At 41.2% G+C, this 26,555-nt stretch overlaps 1 protein-coding gene across 2 annotated transcripts in view; it reads right to left on the reverse strand.

Annotated features, from left to right (window-relative positions):
• The window catches only part of LOC132379880 (C-Jun-amino-terminal kinase-interacting protein 4-like), a 285,478-nt gene that overhangs the window by 152,541 nt on the left and 106,382 nt on the right, over window positions 1–26,555 (reverse strand). For both annotated transcript variants that reach the window (XM_059948176.1, XM_059948175.1), the window contains exon 4: window positions 12,938–13,032. In XM_059948176.1, coding sequence (XP_059804159.1) covers window positions 12,938–13,032 — 95 coding nt within the window. The remainder of the gene's footprint in view (window positions 1–12,937; window positions 13,033–26,555) is intronic.

Raw genomic sequence — 26,555 nt, forward strand, 5'->3', positions numbered from 1 at the left:
CGATCATTAACTTTTCCTGGTAGGCTGCAGGTATATATTTTTTTTACCAGTCGTTAGGAGATATTGGAATGTTGTTCGTGCACTGTTCAGTAAAAAAGTATACGCAACGTAATTTGTGTGTTACCGATACGTATGTATATTTAAAAGTAGCTGTGTTACAAGCACTGTTCGAAAAAAAGCATTTGCAATATGTATTTGTTTATGTTACCATACGGATTTAATTAAAAGTTAAAAAATCCTCACGTGTAATATCTTTCTGTGTAAATATCTCATATTACAACGTGGGACACCTGAGGCTTAAAATCTGGTACGGCCTGTACGTACAAAATTGATTTTCTTTCTAAAATTAGAGCGTGCGGCTTTTAATCAGATGCGCTCTGTAGTCCGGAATCTACGGTAATCCAGAATCGAGAAATCCCGGAGGTGCTCTTCCAGCACTTGTTCGATCATTTTTTTTTTGCTTGTTTTTATTCCCTAAACAATGCAATATAACAACTATTTTACATAGTATTTACATTATATTAGGTATTATAAGTACCCTATAATCTAGAGATGATATAAAGTATACCGGAGGATGTGCGTGGGTTATTGTGGATCGGGATAAAAAAAAAATCGGAAATTCTCTTACTAAGTAAGTCAGAACAGGTACATCCGGTATTATTTAGCTTCAGTTAGTCAAACGTTTGTCTTAGTATATAGTATATATTCTACATTTCTATGCATATAAAACACTTAAGAACGTATGTTTCAGTGCCGGGCTCGGGAACAGAAGTTCCCGAGTTTGATCCCGTGACAGACCGCTTTCGAATGCGCTCTCCATCCGTGCCGGGTTGATGTGGAGGATCAGAAACTCAAAACCCCAAAACCCAGTAATTAAACCACTGCGTTGCTTTGTAATAATTGTAGCTTTCATCAGGACAGGGCCTTGCTCACTTTATCCTTTAAAATTGTTCCGATCATTGACTGACGTAGCCTAACACTTTTACAATGACCAATGGTGTTTCACCTCTTTCCAGCTGCTTTATTATTTCCACTTTATTTTCAATTGTGATCGTGATTACTTTTGTGAACAGAAACACTGCAGATTCAGAGCTCCACTGCCGGGTCCTAATGTCCACCATGCTGATACAGGTTATGAGTTCTGGGGTTCCGCTGGGTCCTAAGGTCCACCGCATTGAGTCAAGTTGAATAAGGGACTTGAGCATCCACGTTTTTTGGTATCCGCAAGGGGTCCTGGAACCAATCCCTCGCTGATAAGGAGGGCCAACTGTACTTCTCTTCTAATATTTGTATGTCTGTGCACTTGTAATGCTGCAGTGACATTGTAAATTCCTTTGGGATCAATAAACTATCTATCTGCTGTCCACTACACCCCCAATCTTGGAGACATCCACAAATTTGCGGATCCACATTAAACCAAATTATCATCCATATTATTGATATGGATGACAAACAACAACAGACCCAGCATTGATCCCTGCCGCACTCCACTAATCACAGGCCTCCAGTCAGAGGCGCTACGGTTTCTCCCACAGAGCAAACATCTAATTCCATCACTACCTTATCTTGAATGTCAAGTGACTGACAATTCTTGACCAATCTCCCATATGAGACCACGTCAAATGCCTTGTTAAAGTCCATGAAGATAACATCCACTGCCTTACCTTCATCAATATTCCTGGTAACTTCCTCAAAAGACTCTGTAAGATTGGTTTGGTACAATCCACCATGCACAAGGCTCTGCTGACTATCCCTATTCAGTCCATGTCTATCCAAATACTGATATATATCTAGTCCCTTAGAATATACCTTCCAATAACTTTCCCACTCCTGATATCAGACTCACTAGCCTATAATTTCCTGGTTTATTTTAGAGCCTTTCTTAAACAGCAGAACGTTAGCTATCCTTTAATCCTACAGTTCCTCACCTGTTGATAAGGATGGCTTAAATACCTCTGCTAGGACCACAGCAATTTCTGTACTCGTCTCCTGTAGGTTTCGAGGGAATACCTTGCCAGGCCCTGGGGATTTATCCACCCTAATTTGCCTCAAGACAGCAAACACCTCCTCCTCTGTAATCTGTACAGGGTCCATGGCCTCGCTATTGTTTTGCCTCTCCTCTACAGACTCTGGGTCTGCCTTCTGAGTTAATACAGATGTAAAAAAAATATTTAAGATCTCTCCCATCTCTTTTAGCTCCACATATAGATTACCATTCTGATCTTCCAGAAGACCAATTTTGTCCCTTACAATCCTTTTGCTCTTAACATATCTGTAGAATCACTTTAGATTTTCCTTCACCTTGTCTTTTAGAGCAACTTAATGCTTTCTTTTAGCCCCTTCTCATTTCTTTCTCAAGTGCTTTCTTGCATTTCTTACATTCCATAAATACCTTATTTGTTCATCTGTCTATACCTGCTATGCACTCCCTGTTTTTTTTCTTAACCAGGGCCTCAATATCTCTTGAAAGCCAAGGTTCACTAAACCTGTTATCTTTACCTTGTTATGTCCGCAGCCCGCTCCTTTGTGAGAATTGCAAGAGCACTAGTTGGGGGGGGGGGGGGGGGGGTCAGTAGACCCAGGAAGTGGGAGAGAGAGACACACACCAGGAGACACACTAGCGATCCCATCGTAGCGGGAAGCCATTTTGGAAGGAAGCCACGTGCGTTAGATTCTGGGCCTGGAATCTGTTGCTGGAATCACGGAAAACCGCTTTTAGCTAACAACGGGGAAGCCCGCTCCCCTGATTCAACGGATTTGCTTCATAAAGACCCGGGCAAGTTTTTCTTTTCTCACCAATCTCTCTCTCTCTCCAACAAGTGAAAACTCAGCGTCCCCCCCCCCCCCCACAAAAGCCAGAAGCCTGCAGGAATCTGAGTGACTTTTATATTTCCATCAGACACTATATTATCCCCTAGACAAACGATCGAGCTGTTTCTTATTGATGGTTATTAATTAGACCCGCGCTTTTTGATTAAGTGGTGACTACGTATATTTGAGTGTTTGTATTAATCTTACGTTTGTGCCCCTTTCATAAATAAAGACTTTTAAAAATAGTACCATCAGACTTCAACGGACCTCTCTATCTTTGCTGATAAGTGATCCAGTTACCGGATTTTATAACAACCTTTTATTCTGACAGGCACATACAAACTCTGTGCTCACTTTGATAATAACTGTACTTAGAACTTGTGAGCACTGCAAATACTGTTGGTCTCTATAGCCAAGGATATACCTTAGTACAGCCTGGGTTCACTAAGGTGATTGCTGAAACCAAGACTATCCTATCTTGAGAGGTTAGATTAGATAACTCCCGCTGGAGTTTAAAGTAATGAGACATCACTGCAACAGGCCAAGGAGTAGATGCTGAGGGGCCTTGGGTAGAAGCACTACAGCTAGGTGCTGCAACTTTAAGGATCTCTTTTCAGTGAAAGGTAACAGAATTTTGGAAATATAATCCCTGTCTGTGAATGTTCACTTCCATGTACAAGACTGAGTGTGGTAGGTTTTGGACAGTGAGGGAATTGAAGAATATAATGGTCAGCCACAACTTAATGATACATCACGAAGCACTGAGCCCCACTGCACAGAGTGCTATACACAGGAAAGGAGTATCCATCATCAAGGACCCCGTCATCCAAGCCATGCTCTTTTCTCACTGCTGTCATTAGGAAGGGAGCCTCAGCACCCACACCACCAGGTTCAGGAACAGTTATTACATCTCAACATCAGGTTTTTGAACCAGAGGGAATAACCTCTCCGAACTTGACCTACCCCATCACTGAAATGCTCCCACAACATATGGACTCACTTTCAAGGACTCTTCATCTCATGTTCTCAAAATTTATTGCATATTTATTTATTGTTATAATTTATTTTGAATTTGCAGTTTCCTATCTTTTGCACACTGGTTGTGCGTCCATCCTGTTGGGTGTGATCTTTCATCGATTCTATCGTGTTTCTTGAATTTACTGTGTATAGCTGTAAGAAAATGAATCTCAGGGTTGTATATTGTGATATATATGTACTTTGATAATAAATTTACTTTGAACTTTGATTCAGGGGTGATCACTTAAGAGAGATTATGCCTGCTGTTACTTCTTGACTTGATATATGTTTGCACTATTAAAAAGCCTTCACTAATTCTTATGTGCAAATACATTCAAAGACTTGAAACATTAGAACACAAAAAATCCCTGCAAGTGGGAGACATTTGTCTCTTCAAACTTGCTCCGCCGTCTATCAAGAATGTAGTTCGTCTTCTACCTCAACATCGCTTGCTGTACAACTCCACACCCCAATTCCCTTATTGTTGAGAAATTTGTCTTTTCAGTGAAAAGGACCAGGCTTCCATTCTTCCCCCATGATAGGGAAGTCCAAATTTATCTTCATCTCAGCACTAAATGGCCAACCTTTTGGGGACAATAAATCTCAATTTGAATCTCTCAGTGAGGGAAAACATAGTCCTTCGACCCAGTCTATTAACCTTCAAGAATTTTATGTACTTCAATAAAATTTTCCTTCTGTCTTCTGATCAAGAAAAGATAGGCCAAGTTAACTCAATCTCCCCTATCCCCGTACAAAGAACTCACTATCCTTGGAAATAGTCAAGGGAACTTTGCTGTACTCCATCTGAGGGCCAAAACTATACACAATATTCCAAACACAATCTCACCAAAGGCACAATTGCAATAAGGCAACGTTCCCCCTGTACTCTAATCATCTCACAATATAGGCCATTTGCCTTCCTCATCACTTGTACTGGTTGGCTTTCAATGACTTGTAAAAGGATTCCTAGGTCCCTTTAAAATTAGTATTAGCAATCTCCCACCACTTAACAATACTCCAAATTTTTGCTACATGCCCCGAATTAACTAACTTCTTCACATTATATTCTATCTGCCATATTTTTACCATGTTCTTTATGGTTGGAGAACACAGGGAAGGGGAAAGTAAAACTCTAATGCAATCAAAGACAAGGTATTCGATGCATTAGTGGTCTTCAAGCTAAATAAATCTCCAAACCCAGATCAGATTTATTCCAGGCTACTATGGACAACATCTGAAGAGATTGTTGGGGCTCTGTCTAAGATTTTTAAATCTTTGCTGGCCATGTGAGGTACCAAATTGCAGGAGGATGGAAAATGCAATTGCTTTTCAAGAAATCAACAAGGAAAAGCAAGGCAATTTCAGACCTGTGAGCCTAAAATAAGTAGTATGGATGTGACGAGAAAATATTCCAAAGGAAAGGATTAATGAACACTTAGAAAGAGGGGGACTAAGCATAGATGGCAAACAGCTTGTCAAAGCAGATTTTGTCTGACCAATCTGAGTGAATTCTTTGAAGAGGTTACAGAGTCTCTTGATGAGGGCAGTGCAGCAGATGAGGACAAGAATCTTAAATGGATGGTGGATCCAAAGGTTAGGGCAGAATCAGGTTTAACATCATTGGCATATGTTGAGAAATTTGCTGTTTTGTGGCAGCAGAACATAATAATAAAAAACTATAAATTACAATCAGAAAAAATATATACCATACTGTGCTATCACCAATAATCACACATCCTTTCTAAGATATGGGGCCCAAAACTGTTATCAATACTTCAAATGCAGCCTGGGTAGTGTGTTAAGGCATCAGCATTAAATCCTTGCTCTCTATATTCTATTCTCCTTCTTTACCACAGACTCAGCCCGTACATTACCCTTCTAGGAGTCGTGCATGACAGCTGCCAAGTCCCTTTGAACATCTGATGTTTGAATTTTCTCCCCATTCAGAAAATAATCTGCCCTTTAGTTCCTTTTACCAAAATGCATTATCATACATTTCCCTACACTGTATTCCATCTGCCACTTTTTTACCCATTTTTCCGATTTGTTTAAGTCCTAGTGCAATTGTATAGCTTCCTTAACACTATCTACCTCTCCACCTATCTTCATATCATCCACAAACTTTGCCACAAAGCCATCAATTCCACTATCTAAATCATTAGCAAACAAGGTGAAAAGAAGCAGTCCCAATACTGAACCCTAAGGAATACCAGAAAAGGCCCCTTTTATTTCCACTCGCTGCCTCCTGTCTGGTCAGCATTCTTCTATCCATGCCAGAATCTTTCCTGTAATGCCACAGGATTTTATCTTGTTAAGCAGCCTCATGTGTGGCACTTTATCAAATGCCTCTGAAAATCTAAGTAAATGACTTTATCCATCCTGCTTGTTACTTTCGCAAAGAACTAACAGATTTGTCAGGCAAGATTTCCCTCAACAGAAACCATTCTGACTTTGACCTATTTTATCATTAGTCTCCAAGTACTCTGAAACCTCATCCTTAATAATGGACTCCAACACTTTCCCAACTACTGAGGTTCAGCTAACTGGCCTATAATTTCCTCTCTTTTGTCTTCCTCCCTTCTTAAAGAGTGGAGTGACATTCACAATTTTCCAGTCCTCCAGGACCATGCCAGAATCAAGTGATTCTTTAAAGATCAATACCAATCCATCTGCTATATCTTCAGCAACCTCTTTCAGAACTCTGGCATTTAGTCCATCTGATCCAGGTGACTTACCCACCTTAAGACCTTTGAATTTGCCTGGCATTTTTTCCCTTTGTAATAGCAATGGCACTCAGTCCTGCTCCCTGACACTCCAGAATTCTGGCACACTGCTAGTGCCTTCCACAGTGAAGATTGATGCAAAATACTTACCAAGTTCAACCACCATTTATTTGTCTTCCATTACTACCTCACCAAAATTCTTCCAGTGGTCCAATATCAACTCTCACCTCCCTTTTACTCTTTATACAACTGAAAAACTTACAGTATCCTGCTTTATACTATTCGCTAGTTTTGCCCTCATATTTAATCTTTTCCCTTCTTATGGTTTTTTAAAGTTGTCTTTTGTTAGATTTTAAAATATTCTCAATCATCCAGCTTCCCACTCACTTTTGCTACAATATATGTCTTTTTCATTATAGTCCTTTAACTTCCCTTGTCAGCCACAGTTGCCTACCCCTGCCATTTGAGAACTACTTCTTCTGTTGTACATGCCTATCCTGCACGTCATGAAATATTCCTAGAAAACTTCAGCCACCTCTGCTCTGTTGTCATCCTTGCCAGTATCCCCTTGCAATCCACCTGGGCAAGCTCCTCTCTCATGCTTCTGTAATTCCCTTTATTCCATTGTGATACTGTTACATGTGACTTATGCTTCTCTCTCTCAATTTGCAGAATAAATTCAATCATATTATGGTCACTACCTCCTAAGGGTTCCTTTACCTTAAGTTCCCTAATAAAATCTGGCTTATTACACAACACCCAATCTAAGGTAGCCTTTCCCAAGTAGACTCAAGCACAAGCTGCTCTAAAAAGCCATCCTGTAGACATTCAACAAATTCCCTCTCTTGTGATCTGACTCCAACCTGACTTTTCAATATGAAGTCTCCCATTACAATCGTGACATTACCCTTATTACGTGCCCTTTTCAGCTCCCTTTCCAATCTCAACCCGACATCTTGGATACTATTGGAGGCCTACATATGATTCCCATTATGGTTTTTTTCACCCTTGCAGTTTCTTAACTCCACCCACAAAGATTCAACAGTCTTTGACTGTATATCCCTTCTTTCTAAAGATGTAATTCCATCTCTTACAAACAAAGCCACACCACTGTCTATGTCTTCCTGCATGACCTTTCAGCCACGACTTAGTGATGCCCACGTCATACTAACCAATCTCTAATTGTGCCATGAGTTCATCCACCTTATTCCAATTGCTATGTGGATTTAACTACAGAACCTTCAGTCCTGCATTCTTTGCCCTTTTGAATTTTGCCTCTGTGGTACAATTTAACTCTTTGTGCTGTCTGCATTTGTGCCCAACCATTGGCTTGTCCTTCCTTACACTTGTAAACCTGCTGGCTCATTCTCAGCTCTATTATACTGGTTCCCAACCCCCTGCTATATTAGTTTAAACCACCCCCAACAGCTCTATCAAACCTACTGGCAAGGATATTGGTCCCTCTCTGATTAAAGTGCAACCCACCTGATTTGTACAGGTCACACCTGTCCAAAGATCCAGAAATCTGAATCACTGCCCCCCACTCCAACTCTTCAGCCACACATTTATCTGCCACATTATTCTATTCCTATCCTCATTATCATGTGGCATGGGCAGCAATCCCAAGATTATTGCCCTTGAGGTTCTGCTTCTCAACTTACTTCCTAACTTCCTGTATTCTGTTTTCAGGACCTCTTCCCTTTTTCTACTTATGTCGTTGGTACCAAATATGTATCACAACTTCTGGTTGCTCACTCTCCCTTTTCAGGATATTACATACACATTCAGAAACATTGCAGACCTTGGCACCTAGGAGGCAAACTTTTTCATGTCCACAATATCACCTATCTGTCTCCTTAAGAGTCCCTTATTGCTGCTGCCATTCTCTTCAGTTCCCTACCCTTCTGAGCCACAGGGCCAGACTCAGTGCCAGAGGCACGGTCACTGTTGCTTCCCCTACGGAGGCTGGAGTTCAATTTCAGCCACAGTATGTAAGATTTTGTATGTTCTTCCTGTAACTGTGTGGGTTTCCTCCAGGTGCTCTGGTTTTCTCCCACTTTCTAAAGGCGTACAAGTTAGGGTTAGTAAGCTGTGAGCATATTATGTTGGCGCCAGAGGCATGCAATACTTGCAGGCTGCCCCCAGCAAAATTCTCACTGATTTGATTTGAAACTAAATGATCCTTTTCATTGTATGTTTCGATGTACATGTGACAAATAAAGCTCATCTTTCTTTTCTTAATCAATGAATGCAAGAGTAGGGAGGTTCTGATCCAGCTTTATAAAACATTGGTCGGACTTCAGCTGGAGTACTAACAGCCATACTGTAGGAAGGATGTGAGAGGACTGGACAGGTGAGAGTCACCAGGATGTTTTATGGATTAAACATTGTAGTTATGAGAAGAGACTGAAAAGTAGTTGCTGCCTGTTATGCAACTGACATTTAGAGAAGCAAAGACTGGACTTGGAGCTGAGGAGGATGTGACTGAGATATATAAAATGACGGGGAAGTATAGATAGGGTAATTTGCAAGAATCCTTTCCTCTTATCAAAGAAGAATAAAACCAGAGCACATTGATTTATGGCAAAGGGCATAAGATTTTAGAGAGGATTTGAGGTGGACTTTTTTCATCCAGACAACAGCAAGTATTAGCAAAGCACTAATGGATAGAATGGTGGAAGCAGAGTCACCAAGTTTCTAAATGAGCACTTGAAACCTCAGCATTGAAGGCCACACAGCCCAAATGCCACAAGATGGGTTTAATTTAGAGGACACAGTGAGCATAGGGGCACATTTTCACACTGTACGACTCTATGACATCTACTGGATTTCTGTTATCCACACTACTAGTCACATTCTCAGTGCTCCAATAAAACTGTAAACAAGTGTGGAATGAGTTGTACCAGAAGCAGTGGACACGGGTTCGATTTCAACAATTAAGAGAAGTTTGCTTAAGTACATGCATGGGAAGGGTATGGAGGCCTATGGTCCAGGTGCAGGTTGATGCCACTAAGCAGGATAACAGTTTGGCACAGAATAAATGGGCTGAAGGGCCTCTATAACTCTATGTGAGCTCAAATTTATTTTATGCTACTTTCAATGTAAATTAATTATGAAGGAAATAACTATATCATATGCAAATGAACTGGCATCCAACTGCAGCTGTTGTAAAGCTGAGGGAGCACCTCCGAAGGACATCTGCCCTCTCCACTCAGTATATTACAGAACCTCTGCTGGATTAGGTGCCAAGTCCAACAGTGGCTCACCATCAGTGTCATTCAACCTCCCATTATCTTTATAATCTTCTTTTCTACAGTTGGCTATCTATTCCAGCTTCAACAATGTCAAAAGGCTGACAAAGATTAAGTTTCGAGTTGCCTGAAGGACACAGCTGGAAGAAGTTTGGCCACAGCAAGCCTCCAAGCAATCTATGTGTATCGAAAGTTTAAGCGATTATTGAAATTCACAATTGACTAAAACTTCTTTATAATTCTTTCTCATATTTATAAAATTAATTTTATATTCAAGCAATGAATTACAGGAGATGAGTATGAAAACACTGTATTGTTAAATTTCTGTTTTCTCTGTTGAAGTCATTACACACTCTAATTGTTTGGAACTATTCTCATACAACATTTGGACACAAGAATGATCCTAATCTTTTCAAAGTTAACTCTCTGAGGTTGTACTTTGAAGTTATGATGTATAATAGCTTATCATTTCTTAATTGGCACCAAGTTAGTCAATATCCAAACTTGGCATACATTTTTATAATCTAATTGTACATGTACTTTAAAAATACCCTTCATGTTCAGAAATACAAGCTTCACCACCCCGCCCTCCCCCCAAAGACAGCATGGAAGAGTTATCAGATGTAGAGGAGCACTCCACAAGCTACAGAGGTTCATGAAAATGCTGGTGGATCCAACACAGTGGATGTCAAAGGAGAAAATCAAGAATGTAGATGAATGTGAACTGAACTAAATCCTGCAAGGGAACTGTTCATCAAGCCCATATCCTGAAACTCAACTTGGGAGCCTGTCTCTTGCTATTTGAGCAGTCACTTGGAAATGCAGTTCATAAAGTTTCCCAGTGCACAGAGGGAGAGATTCTTACCCAGATACATACACTCTCAAATTCCTCACCTTATCTGCTCTCAAACACACCAAGCCAGTCCATTCAGCCATCTGGCAGCAAGTGCCCAGCATATGTCTCTCCTTCCCCCTTTACATCAGTGACAGACCTGAGATGGAGAATGCTACACAGATCTGTTTAAGGTAACATACAGACTCCGAGGCCCCCTACCACTTTTGTGGTCTAAACAAATTGATGTGAGACATTGTGATCTATTTGAATATTTGAAGAGACTGCTCCCGAAGCTCAGGTTGCACTTCAGTCCCACACTACTGATGCAAGTTATTTGGAGGACGTCCTTGAAAGTCAGCTCTGGTCCTGGCCAAAGTGACCATACTGCAAATCAGTAGTCCGTTGGTGGGTGGGGGGGGGGGGAGGGGAGTGTGGACCCACCTGGGTCAAATGACTGCCCAGGACTTCTGGTTGACCCAGGAGAAGGAACATGCAACATCCACTGAAAAATCTTCAAACTAGTGATCCCTGGAGGTGCTGGACAGCATCTTGAACTGAGGGAAATATTTACTTTGAAGAATTTTTGCAGGCAGCATTTGAATAAAGGTATTAAACAACATGGAGAAAAACAGATGTCGGGATAAAGACAAAAATAATAATTTAGACACAGAAAAGCCCCTGTGCAATGTACCATCACAAAATCCTTGGATAGGGACAAAAAGAAAAATAAATTAAATCATTTGGAAAGTAGGTTCATGAGTTCATGAATAAATTAGGCAAGACGGCTGTACTTCCAGAAAGCCAGTCTGATTTCTAAATTGGCTGTTTTAAAGTTAACACCACACAATAAACTTCATTTTTAAAATGGCAACTTCATTTATCAAAACTAGTTTCTAATAAGAGAACACATTGTTCAAATAATAATTTAAATCAAATCCACACAGGGAAAAAAAGTGACAAAGTAAAATTAAACAACTTTTGCAATTGATCTCAATCATGGAATAACAAAGTTCTTCAGTGAATAGTGTAAATTGCTAGTTACAATATAATGCTACTAATTTACACACTAGTACATGTACGGATAGTTAAAATAAAGTAAAAGTGTGCGTGTTACTGAACACCAGACCTAGCTTATATGCCTTGTACTTATATTCACAGAATAAATGCAACTACAATGCAACCAATTTACATCTTCAGAAACAAGCAACTGTTTTATTCAGAAACAAAGGATAAACAATCTTCCCAGTCCCAATACTTGAGAACAAACTCTGCCTTCAAAATCAATTTTTAAATAATTCAGTTAGCAAAAATAAACCCTCACAAAGTCAAATGGCTATTCTTTAATTGCATTTTCAATAGAAGAATTGTATCTGCACTGTAGGTGGTAACTGGAAATTAAAAAAGACATATCCTGATATACAGTTACTACATAAAAGAAATATGGAAGAACCCATCATTTTCTGCACAAGAAATAGGCCGCAGGACAGGCCAGTACCTGATTTTCCTTGGAAGATTCTGTGTCAGCGCTGGTAGACCCGTTGAAATGGAATAATGTACAAGCAGCAAAACAGAGAGCGACACCAGGATAGCTGAATTAATGACCACCGCCCCGCCAACAAAGCCAAACACAAACAGAAGCATGCAACCAGGACTCATGGCTCTGTGCTGGCATGGTTGTGTTCAGAGACCAGAACACAGGGGAAGGTTACAACGGATCGGGGGTGTATCCTTCTACTGAAAATTTCTGTCACTCAACCACAGCCACAAAAGTAGCTACACTAAACAAAAGCATCAGCACACCCTCCAAGCTACGTTCTGCAGCAGCTCACACAGAATTACATCATCCCGCTCATGCTTAAAACCCATTCAGCTGATCACCTCAGCATCAATGCTGCAGCATTCGCTTCACTATCCATCCTCCCTCAGTCACTTCTCCTATTGGCTGCAGAGGGAAACAACTGCTTACATAATACATGCACATAAAAGAAGTCCTCATTATCCAAACGAACAGCAAATCTGAGGTCTTTTATGGAGTAACGGGGAGTAAAACCAACCTGCTGCTAACAATTTTTGATTAAAAGCTGTTTTGGAGCTGTTAAATCAATGCTCCCAGCATAATTAATTTAGTTCCAGCTTATTAACCAGCTATAGCTATATTGTACAATGCATTCATCTGACATCAGCCAAACTATTGTCCATTGCTCTGACATTAGGCAAATGTGTCAGTGATCACATGTTTTGGAAAAGCATCGATATTTCTATTCAGCCAGAGAGGAGATAACAAATTCTAAAATGCTTACCTAACTTTGCTGTGAACTCCTGGTTCTTGCAAATCTACCCCACCCAACTGGTGAAGTTTGGTCCGTTCTAAGTGCTCCATGTAATTGTGGATCATCTGTGATGAAGATGAAAAGGGGGGAAAAGGTCAGACTTCATCAGGATTTTATTTTGAGACATCCATTTTATTAAGAAAGTAAAACCACATAGCTCTGCAAAACATACACATTAAATTATTTTACAAGGTGCAGCTTTGAACTGTAAGTTAAATTATCACTTAACTCAATGCGGTTTCAAAACATATTTGTTTTGGAGATGTTTGTGAAAATCAATCTTGCACTGCAATTTCAGTGAGGAAACTGAAGGTACAGAGTCACGGAGCTGCGCAGCACAGAAGCGGGTCCTTCAGCCCAACTTGTCAATGCTGACCATAACACCCATTCACACTAATCCAATCTACCTACATTAGGCCTGTTTCCCTACTCTCTTCCTAACCAAATATCTGTCCAAGTGCTTTACGAACCCTAACCCTAGTGGCATGGTGTCTTGACAACAACTTCAGTTAATGAGATAAAGAACATACCCTTGAATGCATTAACGGTGTGGAGATGCCTGACAGCTTCAAATCCCTATGGTTAGACATCACCAGTAGTTTGCCCTGGTTCAACCATGTAAATGCTACGGCCAAGAAAGTGCACTGGCATTCTTAGTGACAGCATGTTCCCGTGACTCTTACCATTTCTTACAGATGCACTGCAGAAAGCATCCCATCTGGGTGCATGACAACCCCTCTGATCAAGACCGCAACCAGTTGCATTGTTGTGGACACAGCTCAGTCAATCCTGAAAACCAGCCTCCTCTCCATGGATTCTGTTTACACTTTATGTTGCCTCAAGTCAAGCAGCCAGTATAATGACACTTACAAAAAGATGAACTATTCACCTCAGTTTCCCTCATCATGGCCCTTGCATTTCATTGCCTGTCTGCACTGTAATTTCCCTGTAGCTGTAACATTATGTTTTGCATTGTTATTTCTGTTCCTTTGTTCTACCTGAACATACTTATGCTTTGAAGTGATCTGTATGGATGGCTTACAAAACAATTTTTTTCCACTCTCAGGTCATGTGATAATAATGAACCAATTCTAATTCCTAGTCTAATTGTTTCTGCCTCTGCCACCTCCTCTGGCAGATAACCACCACAGTGTGTGTGAAAAACTTGCTACTCACATCTCCCTTCCAACATGAACAGCAAACCATTATTTTTAAATTAGAAATATTACTAAGTAGACTAGGACAGTAAGCACCCCTCTGCCATGAACACACCAGAAACTCAACCACCAAAAATCTTGTGTGAAATCCAGGAAAAGGGCCTTTCTTGCTCTTCATCAAATCCTAAGTGGAATTTTTCATTTACAATCTTCATCTTCTACTTACAAAACATATGCAGACCAGTTACATCTCCTATTCGGTGACTCCATGGAAGACAGCAAATTAATGCTCCCCATTTCAAAAGCACACTTTTGTAACATAATGTATCTTGAAACAGTGATTGTTGATTCCTCTCTGTAGACGCTGCCTGACCTCCTAAATTCCTCCAGCATTTTGTTGGTGATAGGAGGCACTGTGGTGGGTTGGATGTTTTACTGACTGGAAGCTTTTAACAGAGAAGTTATAGGTTGAGTACCCTTATCCAAAATTCCAAAATCAAAAAACCTCTAAAATCTGGAATTTTTTTTGAGCATTGCCATTCAGAAATGGAAAATTCCACAAGTTGCTGGGAATGTTTCCAGGCAATGCATAGGCCCCTGCACACTATGGACAATTCTGAGAAGTAACATCACATACAGTATGTAAAGTTCAGAAGTTAATGAAAAATAATGCAGAAAGAGAAAAATGATCACGTATTGAAAGTTTCATCAACATATGCCACTTAACAGTATACACAAAACAAAGATCTATCATGATGAACTGAAGACTGAAGGTAATTGCAAATGTTCAGCAGGCTGGTTGCAGAAATTTAGTAAAAGGTATGGCATGAAATTTTAAAGATTTGTGGTGATAAGGTGCCAGTGAAATTCATTGCTAAATTTGCCAATGTCTCAACATCAGAATGTCTTTCGAGAGGGTGAGTCACTGAAAAGCAACAGGTCCCAATGGTATACCTGGTAGGGCTCTGAAAACCTGTGCCAACTGAAAGACATTTTCAATATCTCATTGCTACTGTTGGAAGTTCCCATTTGCTTCAAAGGGGCAATAATCATACCAGTGCCCAAGAAGATCAGGGTGAACTGCCTCAACTACTATCGAATATGATCTCATCAGCTCTTCATGGGGCCTTGGATCATCTGGACAATTCTAATACTTACATCAGGCTGCTGTTTATTGACTACAGCTCAATGTTTAGCACAATCATTCCTTCAGTTCTGATCAATAAGCTCCAGAAGTTGGACCTCTGTACCTGCCTCTGCATTTGGATCCTTGAATTCCTCACTGGAAGACCACAGTCTGTGCAGCTTGGAAATAACATCTCCACCTCGCTGATAATACACTGGCACACCTCAAAGATGTGTGACTTAGCTCACTGATCTATTCTCTCAACACCCTTAATTGTGTGGCTAGGCACAGCTCAAACATTATCTATAAATTTATCACTGACACAACTATTGTTGGCAGAATTTCAGATAGTGAAGAGAAGGTATAAAGGAGCAAAATAGTTCAGCTGGCTTCGTGGTATTGCAGTATCAAGCTTGCTCTCAACATTAGTATGTCCAAAGACTTAATTGTGGACTTCAAAAAGGGTGACATGAGGGAACACTCACCAGTCATCAGAGGGATCTGAAGTAGAAAAGGTGAGCAATTTCAAGTTCCTGAGTATTAACATCTCTAAGGATCTATCCTGAGCCCAACGTATTGATACAGTTGCAAAGAAGGCAAGATAGCAGCCATAATTCATCAGAAGTCTGAGGAGATTGGGCATGTCACCAAAGACACTCGCAATTTTCTACAGATGTACCATGGAGAGCATTCTAATTGACTGCACCACAATCTGGCATGGAGGAGCACTACACAGAATTGAAATAAGCTGCAGAAAGTTGTAAGCTCAGTCATCTCTATCATAGATGCTAGCCTCCCCAGCATCCAGGACATCTTCAAAAGGAGATGCCTCAAAAAGGTGGCATCCAACATTAAGGACCCCCATTCACCCAGGACATGCCTTCTTCTCATTGCTACCATCAAGGAGGAGATAGAGGGGCCTGAAGGCACACACTCAACGATTCAGGAACAGCTTCTTCCCCTCCTCCATCAGATTTCTGAATGGACAATGAACCCATGAACACTATCTCACTACTTATTTTTTCATTACTTAATTTAAATTTTTAAAAAATTACCTTTTTTGATGACTCAATGTACACATTATTGTTTCATGCACAAAATTGTTAAAAATATCATATAAATCTACCTTCAGGGTATATGTATAAGATGTATAAGTAAAAGATGTTTATTTAATGTAAATGGATTTCACATTCAGATGAGTCCCAATTTGAATTATACAGATGCAAGTATTTCAAAATCCAAAACACTTCCAGCCCCAAGCATTTCGGGTAAAGAGTGCTCAACTGTACAATAATGAAAGGAATTTTTAAACAAGCATTCTGGCATACTATGGTGGTGCTGGAAGCATGGTGACACTTGCAGGCTGTCCCTAGCCCATCCTCACACTGTGTTGCTCATCAATGCAAGTGATGCATTTTACTGCATGTTTCCCTCCTGGCACTTACCCTTGTAAACGGAACAAGTGCTACACCTGCCCTTACACTTCCTCCCTCACCACCATTCAGGGCCCCAGACAGTCCTTCCAGGTGAGGCGACACTTCACCTGTGAGTCGGCTGGTGTGGTATACTGCGTCCGGTGCTCCCGGTGTGGCCTTTTATATATTGGCGAGACCCGACGCAGACTGGGAGACCGTTTTGTGGAATACCTACGCTTAGTCTGCCAGAAAAAGCAGGATCTCCCAGTGGCCACATATTTTAATTCCATGTCCCATTCCCATTCTGATATGTCTATCCATGGCCTCCTCTATTGTCAAAATGAATCCAAACTCAGGTTGAACGAACAACACCTTATATACCGACTGGGTAGCCTCCAACCTGATGGCATGAACATTGACTTCTCTAACTTCCATTAATGCCCCTTCTCCCCTTCTTACCCCATCCCTGACATATTTAGTTGTTTGCCTGTTTTCCATCTCCCTCTGGTGCTTTCCTCCCCCACTTTCTTTCTCCTGAGGCCTCCCGTCCCATGATCCTTTCCTTTCTCCAGCTCTATATCACTTTCGCCAATCACCTTTCCTGCTCTTAGCTTCATCCCACCCACTCTTATCATTTCGCATTTCCCCCTCCCTACTCTACTTTCAAATCTCTTACTATCTTTCCTTTCGGTTAGTCCTGATGAAGGGTCTCTGCCCGAAACATCGACATCACTTCTCCCTATAGATGCTGCCTAGCCTGCTGTGTTCTACCAGCATTTTGTGTGTGTTGTTGTTTACTGCATGTTTCACTGTTTTGATAAAGCTAAACATACCTTAATTTTATTTGGTTTATTTCTAGAGATAGAGAATTGAAAATCAGAGACATTATTTGGCACACGATGAACTTTGGTTAAATCACAAATCCTACGCACTGTTCTATTTTCTTTATTACTAAAACAGAATAGTAACAAAAGATGAAATGTAGATTTACGAATCTCACTGTAGAATAGACAATCAAGCGGTGTTGTCTTGTCAAGAAAGACATAGCCCATGTCCTACCCATTTTTCCTGAAGAGAACCATGTGATGACAAGGTATTGGAATAGTCTTTGTACTGTATTTAAATAGCCTAATTCATATAGAAACTTTTGTACAAACATTTACTTCACAGAAAGCAAGCTGAAAGTCTCAGCAAAACAGATTCATTTGCCAGCTGAATCAATGCGTACATTGAACTAGGCAGACTGGCAAGATTCCCATGATCTATCACTGGTCTATATGAATTATTGAATGGTGGAGACAGTTCTACAATCATCCTCAGTATGTCTCCACTTCAGATTAATTGTGATGCTTCCATGATCACACTGCATATGTGGGGAAATGCTCCCAAGGAAAACATGCCAGAAACTACTGACATACTCAGAATTATACCCCAGCAGTTGAACTCTGTGGCTGTGGCCATTAGCCATCGGGCTCCTGTACCGGCTGCAGCACTGAACTGACTCCATGGCTGTGGACTCACTTTTGGGGAGTTTACGGTTCATGTTCTGGCCATTGTTTTTTTTAATTGTTTACATGATCTGTTCTTTTATCACATATTGGGCATTTTCAGTCTGTGTTGTGTGTTTTTTTCATGGATTTTATTGTGTTTCTTTGTTTTGTGGCTGTCTACAAGAGGATGAATCTCAAGGTTGCATATGGTATACATACTTTGATAATAAATATACTGTGAACTTTTGAATGACCCCTCTTTTATTCTTGAGCTCCTGATGTTAAGAATTACAGAGGACTCATTTTTCTATTTTAAAAATCCATTATGGCACATTTCATATACAGTAAGAATGTGTCATTTGCATTAACAGCCAACACAACAAAGGATGGGATGGGGGGTGGCTGCCTGCAAGTGTTACCAGACATTCTGGAGCCAGCACAGCATGCCCACAATACTCAGAACAATGATAATACAGAACAACAGCAAAACAAGCCCCTTTCCCACCTTCCACTCACAGACAAACAGGCCTCCAACCTCAGGACAGGCTGCTTCTGGCCCTCCTGCCCTTGGCCCTGGACTCTCAGAATCTCACACATCAGGCCTTCAAGCTCCAGTCCCTGGATCTCAAGCAATCAGTACCCAGAATGGACCAAGAGCTGATAAAAGGGGTGAGTACTGATAACTAATCAATGGTTCACATTAGTAAGCCAAGATAAAGGGTGTTTTCTCTGCTGTACGATCAATCAAAGATCGTGGATGAGAGAAAAATAAATATGCTTTTGCTGATATCATATGTAGTAATCTACATTTTACTGACCAACTGTCATTAAGTCCAAGTAAAAGAGAAATTCTTCAACAGAAGGGCAATTAAAGCAATGCACCAAGTATACTTAGAGCATCATTGCTGGAGACGCTGGCTTGGCAGAGGACACTGTAACAGGGTTTCTTATCTTTACTTTGGAATTATGGATATTTCATGAAGACATTAGTCTTCATGGAATCTCCATAATTCCAAAGTAAAGGTAACATATTTGAGTATGCTGAGGAACCTGCTGTAGGAGGTGGTCCAAGTTTCATAAGTATGTAAGAAGGCAGGGGCCACTGGTGTTTGGTAGACCATGAGTAATTTACCAGGTTTCAAGTCTGTAATGTCCAAACACACTCAGTTGGCCAGGGCTGTGCTGGTATACTGAAGGTAATGGAAAATTTTAATTTTAACATCTGCCTTCACTAAGAGATGCAAGTGATTAACATTTTCCGGGTCATATCATGAAATGTTATTTTCAGTAGCAAGGGCACTTTGATAGAGGACCTTTGTTCCTCAAATGTGTGTGTGTGGGGGGGGGGGGGGAGATGATAATACTGGCACACAGAAGGGTCATTTTTGTGATCCTTCACATCAGTATTCACAGCCGTATACTTCCACTGAGGTGCTCGTGAGTCCTGTGTCAATGTTGTCAGGGATATGTCACAGAATTTAACAAGAGATTACCATATTCTGATTAAACAGCCAGTACATCCAAAAGCACTATACCAGAAAATATTACATTTTAAAATATGTCCAGAGAGAAGCTTACTGCAATACTAAGTTCGTAAAGCATTAAAAATTTTTAAAACCTTTAGTTTAACAGGGATCATTGGTTATAAAATATGGGGGAGGCAAGGTGGTGGGGTGTAAATAGCAATGAAGGCCAGTGTGACCAGTTCACTGCAAAATTACTTGTTCAGTGTTGCAGCCTTGCATCCCAGCTGAAAAGCTGAAACATCCCACCTTCAACCATGTACTGTATGTCAATAAGACAGACAGACAAAAGCCTACTGTGGGAAAGTGAAAATCAGAATTAGAAGGAAAGCAGCCCCTCATGCTAGCCAGCTAATTACAAACCCTTTTGCGCCAACATTTCAAAAGAGACAGGCTAAAATTGAAGTGTTAACTGGTAACCAACAGAAAAGGGGCCTATGGGGATTTTATATAGCAAACCAGGGAGAATTTCTTCCAGTACCACTCAAGACACAGGAGACTTCAGATTCTGGAATCTGGAGCAACACACAAACTCCAGTTGGCTGAAAGATGGCAAATGGAATTTAATATAGATAAGTGTGAGCTATTGCACTTTGGGAGGACAAACAAGGGTGGGACTTACATAGTGAATGTCAGGGCCCTGAGGAGTGTGGCAGAACAGAGGGATGTGAGAATATAGATCCATAATTCTTTGAAAGTGGTATCACAGGTAGATTGGGTCATAAAGAGGGCTTGTGGCACACTGAGTACAGGAGTTAAGGTGTTGTGAAAGATGATGAGAGGCATTGATCGTGTGGATAGTCAGAGGCTTTTTCCCAGGGCTGAAATGGTTGTCACAAGAGGGCACAGGTTTAAAGTGCTGGGGAATAGGTACAGAGGAGATGTTATGGGTAAGTATTTTTACTCAGAGAGTGGTGAGTGTGTGGAATGGGCTGCCAGCAACAGTGGTAAAGGAGGATACGATAGGGTCTTTTAAGAGACTTTTGGATAGTTACATGGAGCTTAGAAAAATAGAGGGCGATGGGTAAACCCAGTAATTTCTAATGATAGGGACATGTTTTGCACAACTTTGTGGGCTGAAGGGCCTGTACTGAGCTGTAGGTTTTCTATGTTTCTTTGGTGTGCTGAAGTTGCATAAAACACTGCTAAGGTCAAATTTTGAGTACTGTGTGCAGTTCTGGTCATCTATCTATAGGAAAGAAATAAATAAGCTGGAAAAGGGGCAAAAAAATACAAGTATGTTGTTAAAATTAAGGATGAAAGTTGTGGGGAAATGTTGAACAGACTATTTTCTGAAGCGTAGGAGAATAAGGGGATACCTCACAGAGGTATACTAAATTATAAGGGGCATAGGTAGCGTAAATACATGAAAGCTTTTTCCAAGGTTGGATGAGATGAGAACTAGAAGTCATAGATTTCAGGTGAAAAGTGACACATATAAGGTGAACCTGAGGGGGATCTTCACTCAGAAGGTGGTACAAGTGTAGAATGAGTTGTTACAGAACTGGCAGATGTGGGCCCAATTGTTAACACTTTAGAAAAGTTTGGATACATATATGGATGAAAGAGATATGGAGGGCTATGGTTCAGTTGTGAGGGTTGATGGCATAAAAATGAGGCATAAAAACAGGTCCACAGGGACAAGATGGGCCAAAGGATCTGCTTCTGACTTGCAATACTCTTATGACTAACTCAACAAATCAAGGAACATTTGAGGTGGCAATGGAAGAATATTTTCCAGTCAAGACCCTGTATCAAGACTACACGGGGTCTGAAACCTAAACATCAATCATACCTTTATATCTGCGACATATCGAGTAACTCTAAATATAACCAGGACATAGCTTCCTTGCCACACAATTTAAAACTAAGTAAATTTCCTATTAACTGTTGCAATGAACAATTACAACATCCATCCCATCATAGAAGGCAATTTTATTTTTTTCTTAGCAAGTGATTGGAGAATGATATTCACAAGATTGAAAATCTGGTTGAATGGTGCCACAAAAACTTCTCACTCATCTTTGCAAACCAAAGAAACTGATTATTGACTGTAGGAAGAGGAAACCAAAGGTCCATGAGCTAGTACTCATTAGGGGATCAAAGATGGAGAGAGCAGTGTCTTTAAATTCCTTGGTATTATCATTTTAGATGATCTGTCCATAAAACCATATGATGTAGGAGCAGGATTAAACCATTTGGCCCATTAAGCCTACTCCACCATTTCATCGTGGCTGATCCATTTTTCCTCTCAACACCAGACTCATGCCTTACCCCTGTATCCATTCATGCCCTGACCAATCAAGAATCTATCAACCTGGCCTTAAATACACATACAGACTTGGACTCCACAGCCACTTGTGGCAAAGAATTCCACAGAGTCACCACTCTCTGGCTAAATAAATTTTTCCTCATCTCTGTTCTAAAAGGACACTCCTCTGTTCTGAGCCTGTCCCCTCAAATCTTTAAGACTCTTCCACCATAGGAAACACTATCCACTTTATCAAGACCTTTCACCATTTGATAGGTTTCAATGATGTCACCTCTCATTCTTCTGAATTCTAGTGAAAACAGGCCCAGAGTCATCAAACACACTTCATATGACACGCCAAACATAGAAACATAGAAAACCGACAGCACAATAGGGTTAGGGTTAACCCTAACCCTAACCCTTTGGCCCACAATTCTGTACTGAATATGTAATTACTTTAGAAATTACCTAGGGTTACCCACAGCCCTCTATTTTTCTGAGCTTCAGGTACCTATCCAGGAGTCTCTTAAAAAGACCCTATCGTATCCACCTCCATCCCAGTCGCTGGCAGCCCATTCCATGCACTCACCACTCTCTGCATAAAAAACTTACTCCTGATATCTCCTCTGTACCTGCTTGCAAGCACCTTAAAACTGTGCCCTCTCGTGTTAGCCATTCCACCCCTTGGAAAAAGCCTCTGATTATCCACATGATCAAAGCGTCTCATAATTTTATACACCTCTATCAGGTCACCGATCACTCCATCACTCCGTTACTCCAAGGAGAAAAAGCTGAGTTCACTCAACCTATTCTCATAAGACATACTCCTCAATCCTTGTAAATTTCCTCTGCACCCTTTCTATGGTTTCCACATCCTTCCTGTAGTGAGGTGACCAGAATTGAGCACAGTACTCCAAGTGGATCTGACCAGGGTTCTATACAGCTGTCACATTATCTCTTAGCTCTTGAACTCAATCCCACAGCTGATGAAGGCTTATGCACTATATGCCTTCTTAACCACAGAGTCAACCTGCATAGCAGCTTTGAGTGTTCTATGGACTTGGACCCCAAGATCCCTCTGATCCTCCACACTGCCAAGAGTCTTACCATTAATACTAAATTCAGCCATCATATTTGACCACCTCACACTTACCTGGGTTAAACTCCACCTGCCACTTCTCACCCCAGTTTTGCATCCTTATCGATGTCCCGCTGTAACCTCTGACAGCCCTCCACACTATCCACAACACCCCCAACCTCTGTGTCATGAACCACTTCAGGATATCGTGGATACATTTAGAAGCATCCCGGCACCTGGGAGGCAAACTACCATCCATGTTTCTTTCCTTTGTCCACAGAATCACCTGTCTGACCCCCTAACTATAGAGTATCCTATCACTGCTACCATCCTCATCCTTTCCCTACCCTTCTGAGCCACAGGGCCAGACTTAATGCTAGAGGCCCGGACACTGTTGCTTCCCTCAGGTAGGCCACCACCCCCCCAACTCAAACAGGAGTACTTATTGTTAAGGGGGACAGCCATAGGGATACTCTCTAGTATCTGATTCTTGTCCTTCACTCTCTTGACTGTTACCCACTTATCTCTCTCTCTCTCTCTCTCTCTCTCTCTCTCTCTCTCTCGAGGCCCTGGTGAGACTACGTGTCTATAGCTCTATCACTTCCTCACTTTCCCTGACCAGACGAAGGTCATCGAGCTGCATCTCCAGTTCCCTAATCCAGTCCCTAAGGAGCTGTAGCTTGACACACTTGGCACAGCTGTGGCCTCCCGGGAGGCTGGGAGTCTCCCGGACTTCCCACATCTGACACCCAGTACAGAACACCGGCCTCACAAACATACTTCTTGTTTCTATTCCTCACAGGTAACCTCCCTCGCCTCAACCTGTTATCGCATAAGCCCGTTGAGCCAAAGCCCTCCTACTCAGTCTACTTCTACACCGTTGTCCGCTCTTCTGATGCCTGCTCTATAAGGCTGTCTCCTTTTTAAACTCTGAGCTGGTGTAACTCACTGACGTTCTTGCACTAGAATCCTGGAATCATTTTTGTGAACCTCTTTTGCGCCCTCTCCAGTGTCAGCACATCCTTTCTAAAATAAAGGGCCCAAAACTGCTCAGAATACTCCAAGTGAGGCCTCACCACTGTTTTTACATTCTAGTCCTCTTGAAATGGATACTAACATTCTGACCCCCGACACTCTGTAACTTCCACCGTACTGCTGGTGTCTTCCACAGTGAAGTTCATCTACCATTTCCTTGTCCCCCATTACTACCCCTCCAGCAGCATTTTCCAGCAGTCCAATATCCACTTTCACCTCTTCTATGCTTTATGTATCGGGAGAAGCTTTTGGTATCCATTTCAATATTGTTAGCTAGCTTACGTTTGTATTCCATCTTTTCTTTCTTAATGGCTTTTTAGTTGCATTCTGTTCATTTCCCTATCCTCTAACATCCCATGAATTTCTGCTCATCCAAATGCCCTCTCTTTGGCTTTTACCTTAGCACTGACTTCTTTTGTTATCCACAGTTGTGCCATCTTGCCTTCAGAATATTTTATCCTCTTTGAGATGTATATATACTGTGCCTTCCGAATTGCTTCCAGAAATTCCAGCTATTGTTACTCTGCCATCATCCCTGGCAGTGTTCTCTTCCAATCAATTTTGGCCAACACCTCTCTCATGTCTCTGTAATTTCCTTTACTCCACTGTAAAACTGATAAATCTAATTTTAGCTTCTCCTAAAAATTTCAGGGTGAATTTGATCATATTATTATTACTTTTCCCTAAGGGTTCTTTTACCTTAAGGTCTCTACTCAATTCTGGTTCATTCACAACACCCAAACCAGAATAGCTGATCCTCTAGTAGGCTCAACCTCAAGCTGCTCTAAAAAGACATCTCCTAAGCATTCTAGAAATTCTCTCCAGATCCAGCACCAATCTGATTTTCCCAATCTACCTGCATATTGAAATCCCCCATGACTATTGTAACATTGCCCTTTCATCATGCATTTTCTAACTCCCATTGTAATTTGTAGACCACATCCTTACTACTGTTTGGGGGTCTGTATACAACTCCCATGAGGGTCTTTTCACCCTTGCCGTTCCTTAGCTCTAGACACAATAATTCAACATCCTCCAAACCTCTGTCACCTCTTTCCAATGATTTGATCAACACACACAAAATACTGTCCCGCTTGGTGGCGCAATAATATCTGCACCGGAGTCCGGAGCGAAGGTTCCCGAGTTTGAATCCAAGTCGGGTTGTGCATCGAGCTAACAACTCAGCCTCGTAAGAACAAGAATAGTTTGCTACAGAAACACCATCATGACAGTGCCCCGATAACTCCACTGCCCAGTTAAGGGCTATTCTTCTTCACACAAAATACTGGAGGAACTTAGCAGGCCAGGCAGCATCTATGAAAAAGAGGACAGTTGACATTTCAGGCCAAGACCCTTCAGCAGGACTGGAGAACAAAAAGATGAGGAGTAAATTTTAAAGGTGGGGGGAGGGGAGGGAGAAACACAAGAGTTTCTGCCTGAAATATTGACTGTACTTTTTTCCCCCATAGATGCTGCCTGGCCTGCTGAGTTCCTCCAGCATTTTCTGTGTGTTGCTTGAATATCCAGCATCTTCAGATTTTCTCTTGTTTCTAATGATCTGATTTTGTACCAACAGAGCCACACCATCCTCTCTGCCTACCTGCCTGCTCTTTCAATACAATGTGTATCCTCAGGCATTAAGCTCCCAGCTATAATCTTCTTTCAGCCATGATTCAGTGATGGCTACAAAATCATACATGCCAAACCGTAACTGTGCTACAAGTTCATCTACCGTATTCTGCACACTGTGCACACTGAAATATAACACTTTGTCCTGTATTCACCCTTTTCAATTCTGTCCACCTTTTATATTGCAACTCATCTTGTTGACTGCAACGTTGCCCTGTCATCAGCCTCTCCTTGCTTGGAGTCACATCACACATTGGCTTGGTTTGTAAACCAACCACCTGATCCTCAGCACCATCAGGTGCTACTGTTGGGCCCAGTACCGTGCTGCATCTCTGAATAAACAAACCAATAGCCCAGGTTTGATCTTGACCTCTGGCACATTCTGAATAGAGTGTGCAAATTTGGTTTTCCCAGGTGTTCCAGTTCCTTGTCTATGAGTAGATAGTAGATAAGTTGGCCCTATTTGCAGAGTGGTAGAATCTGATGGATTTGATGGGTGTGGCAAAATTGAGGGATAGGCAGGGAATAAAGTACAATTGATGTAAATAATACTCATTGACACACATACACTCAATGGGTTGAAAAGCCTGTTTCTGTGCTGTACAATTTAATGCCACGCTTACAGATAGGTAAACAAGAGGAGTTTTCTGTTTCCATAGTTACCTGCAATGTTACCATAGAATCAGAATTTATTTGATGGGATGCTATCATTTGGCCCTTTGAATCCTTGCAGAGCAAGCCCACCGCTCTTCCCCAACATCTTTCAAATTATTCTCATGTCGATTGATTGTGTTCCACTTTGCTGAAAGCAAGTTCAATTTATCATGGTTTTCACTGAATCAGTAGGTCAGATCGTATCATTTTAGGATTTGTTCTGCAACCTT

This window comes from Hypanus sabinus, chromosome 23, assembly GCF_030144855.1.
Source record: "Hypanus sabinus isolate sHypSab1 chromosome 23, sHypSab1.hap1, whole genome shotgun sequence".
Lineage (NCBI taxonomy): Eukaryota > Metazoa > Chordata > Chondrichthyes > Myliobatiformes > Dasyatidae > Hypanus > Hypanus sabinus.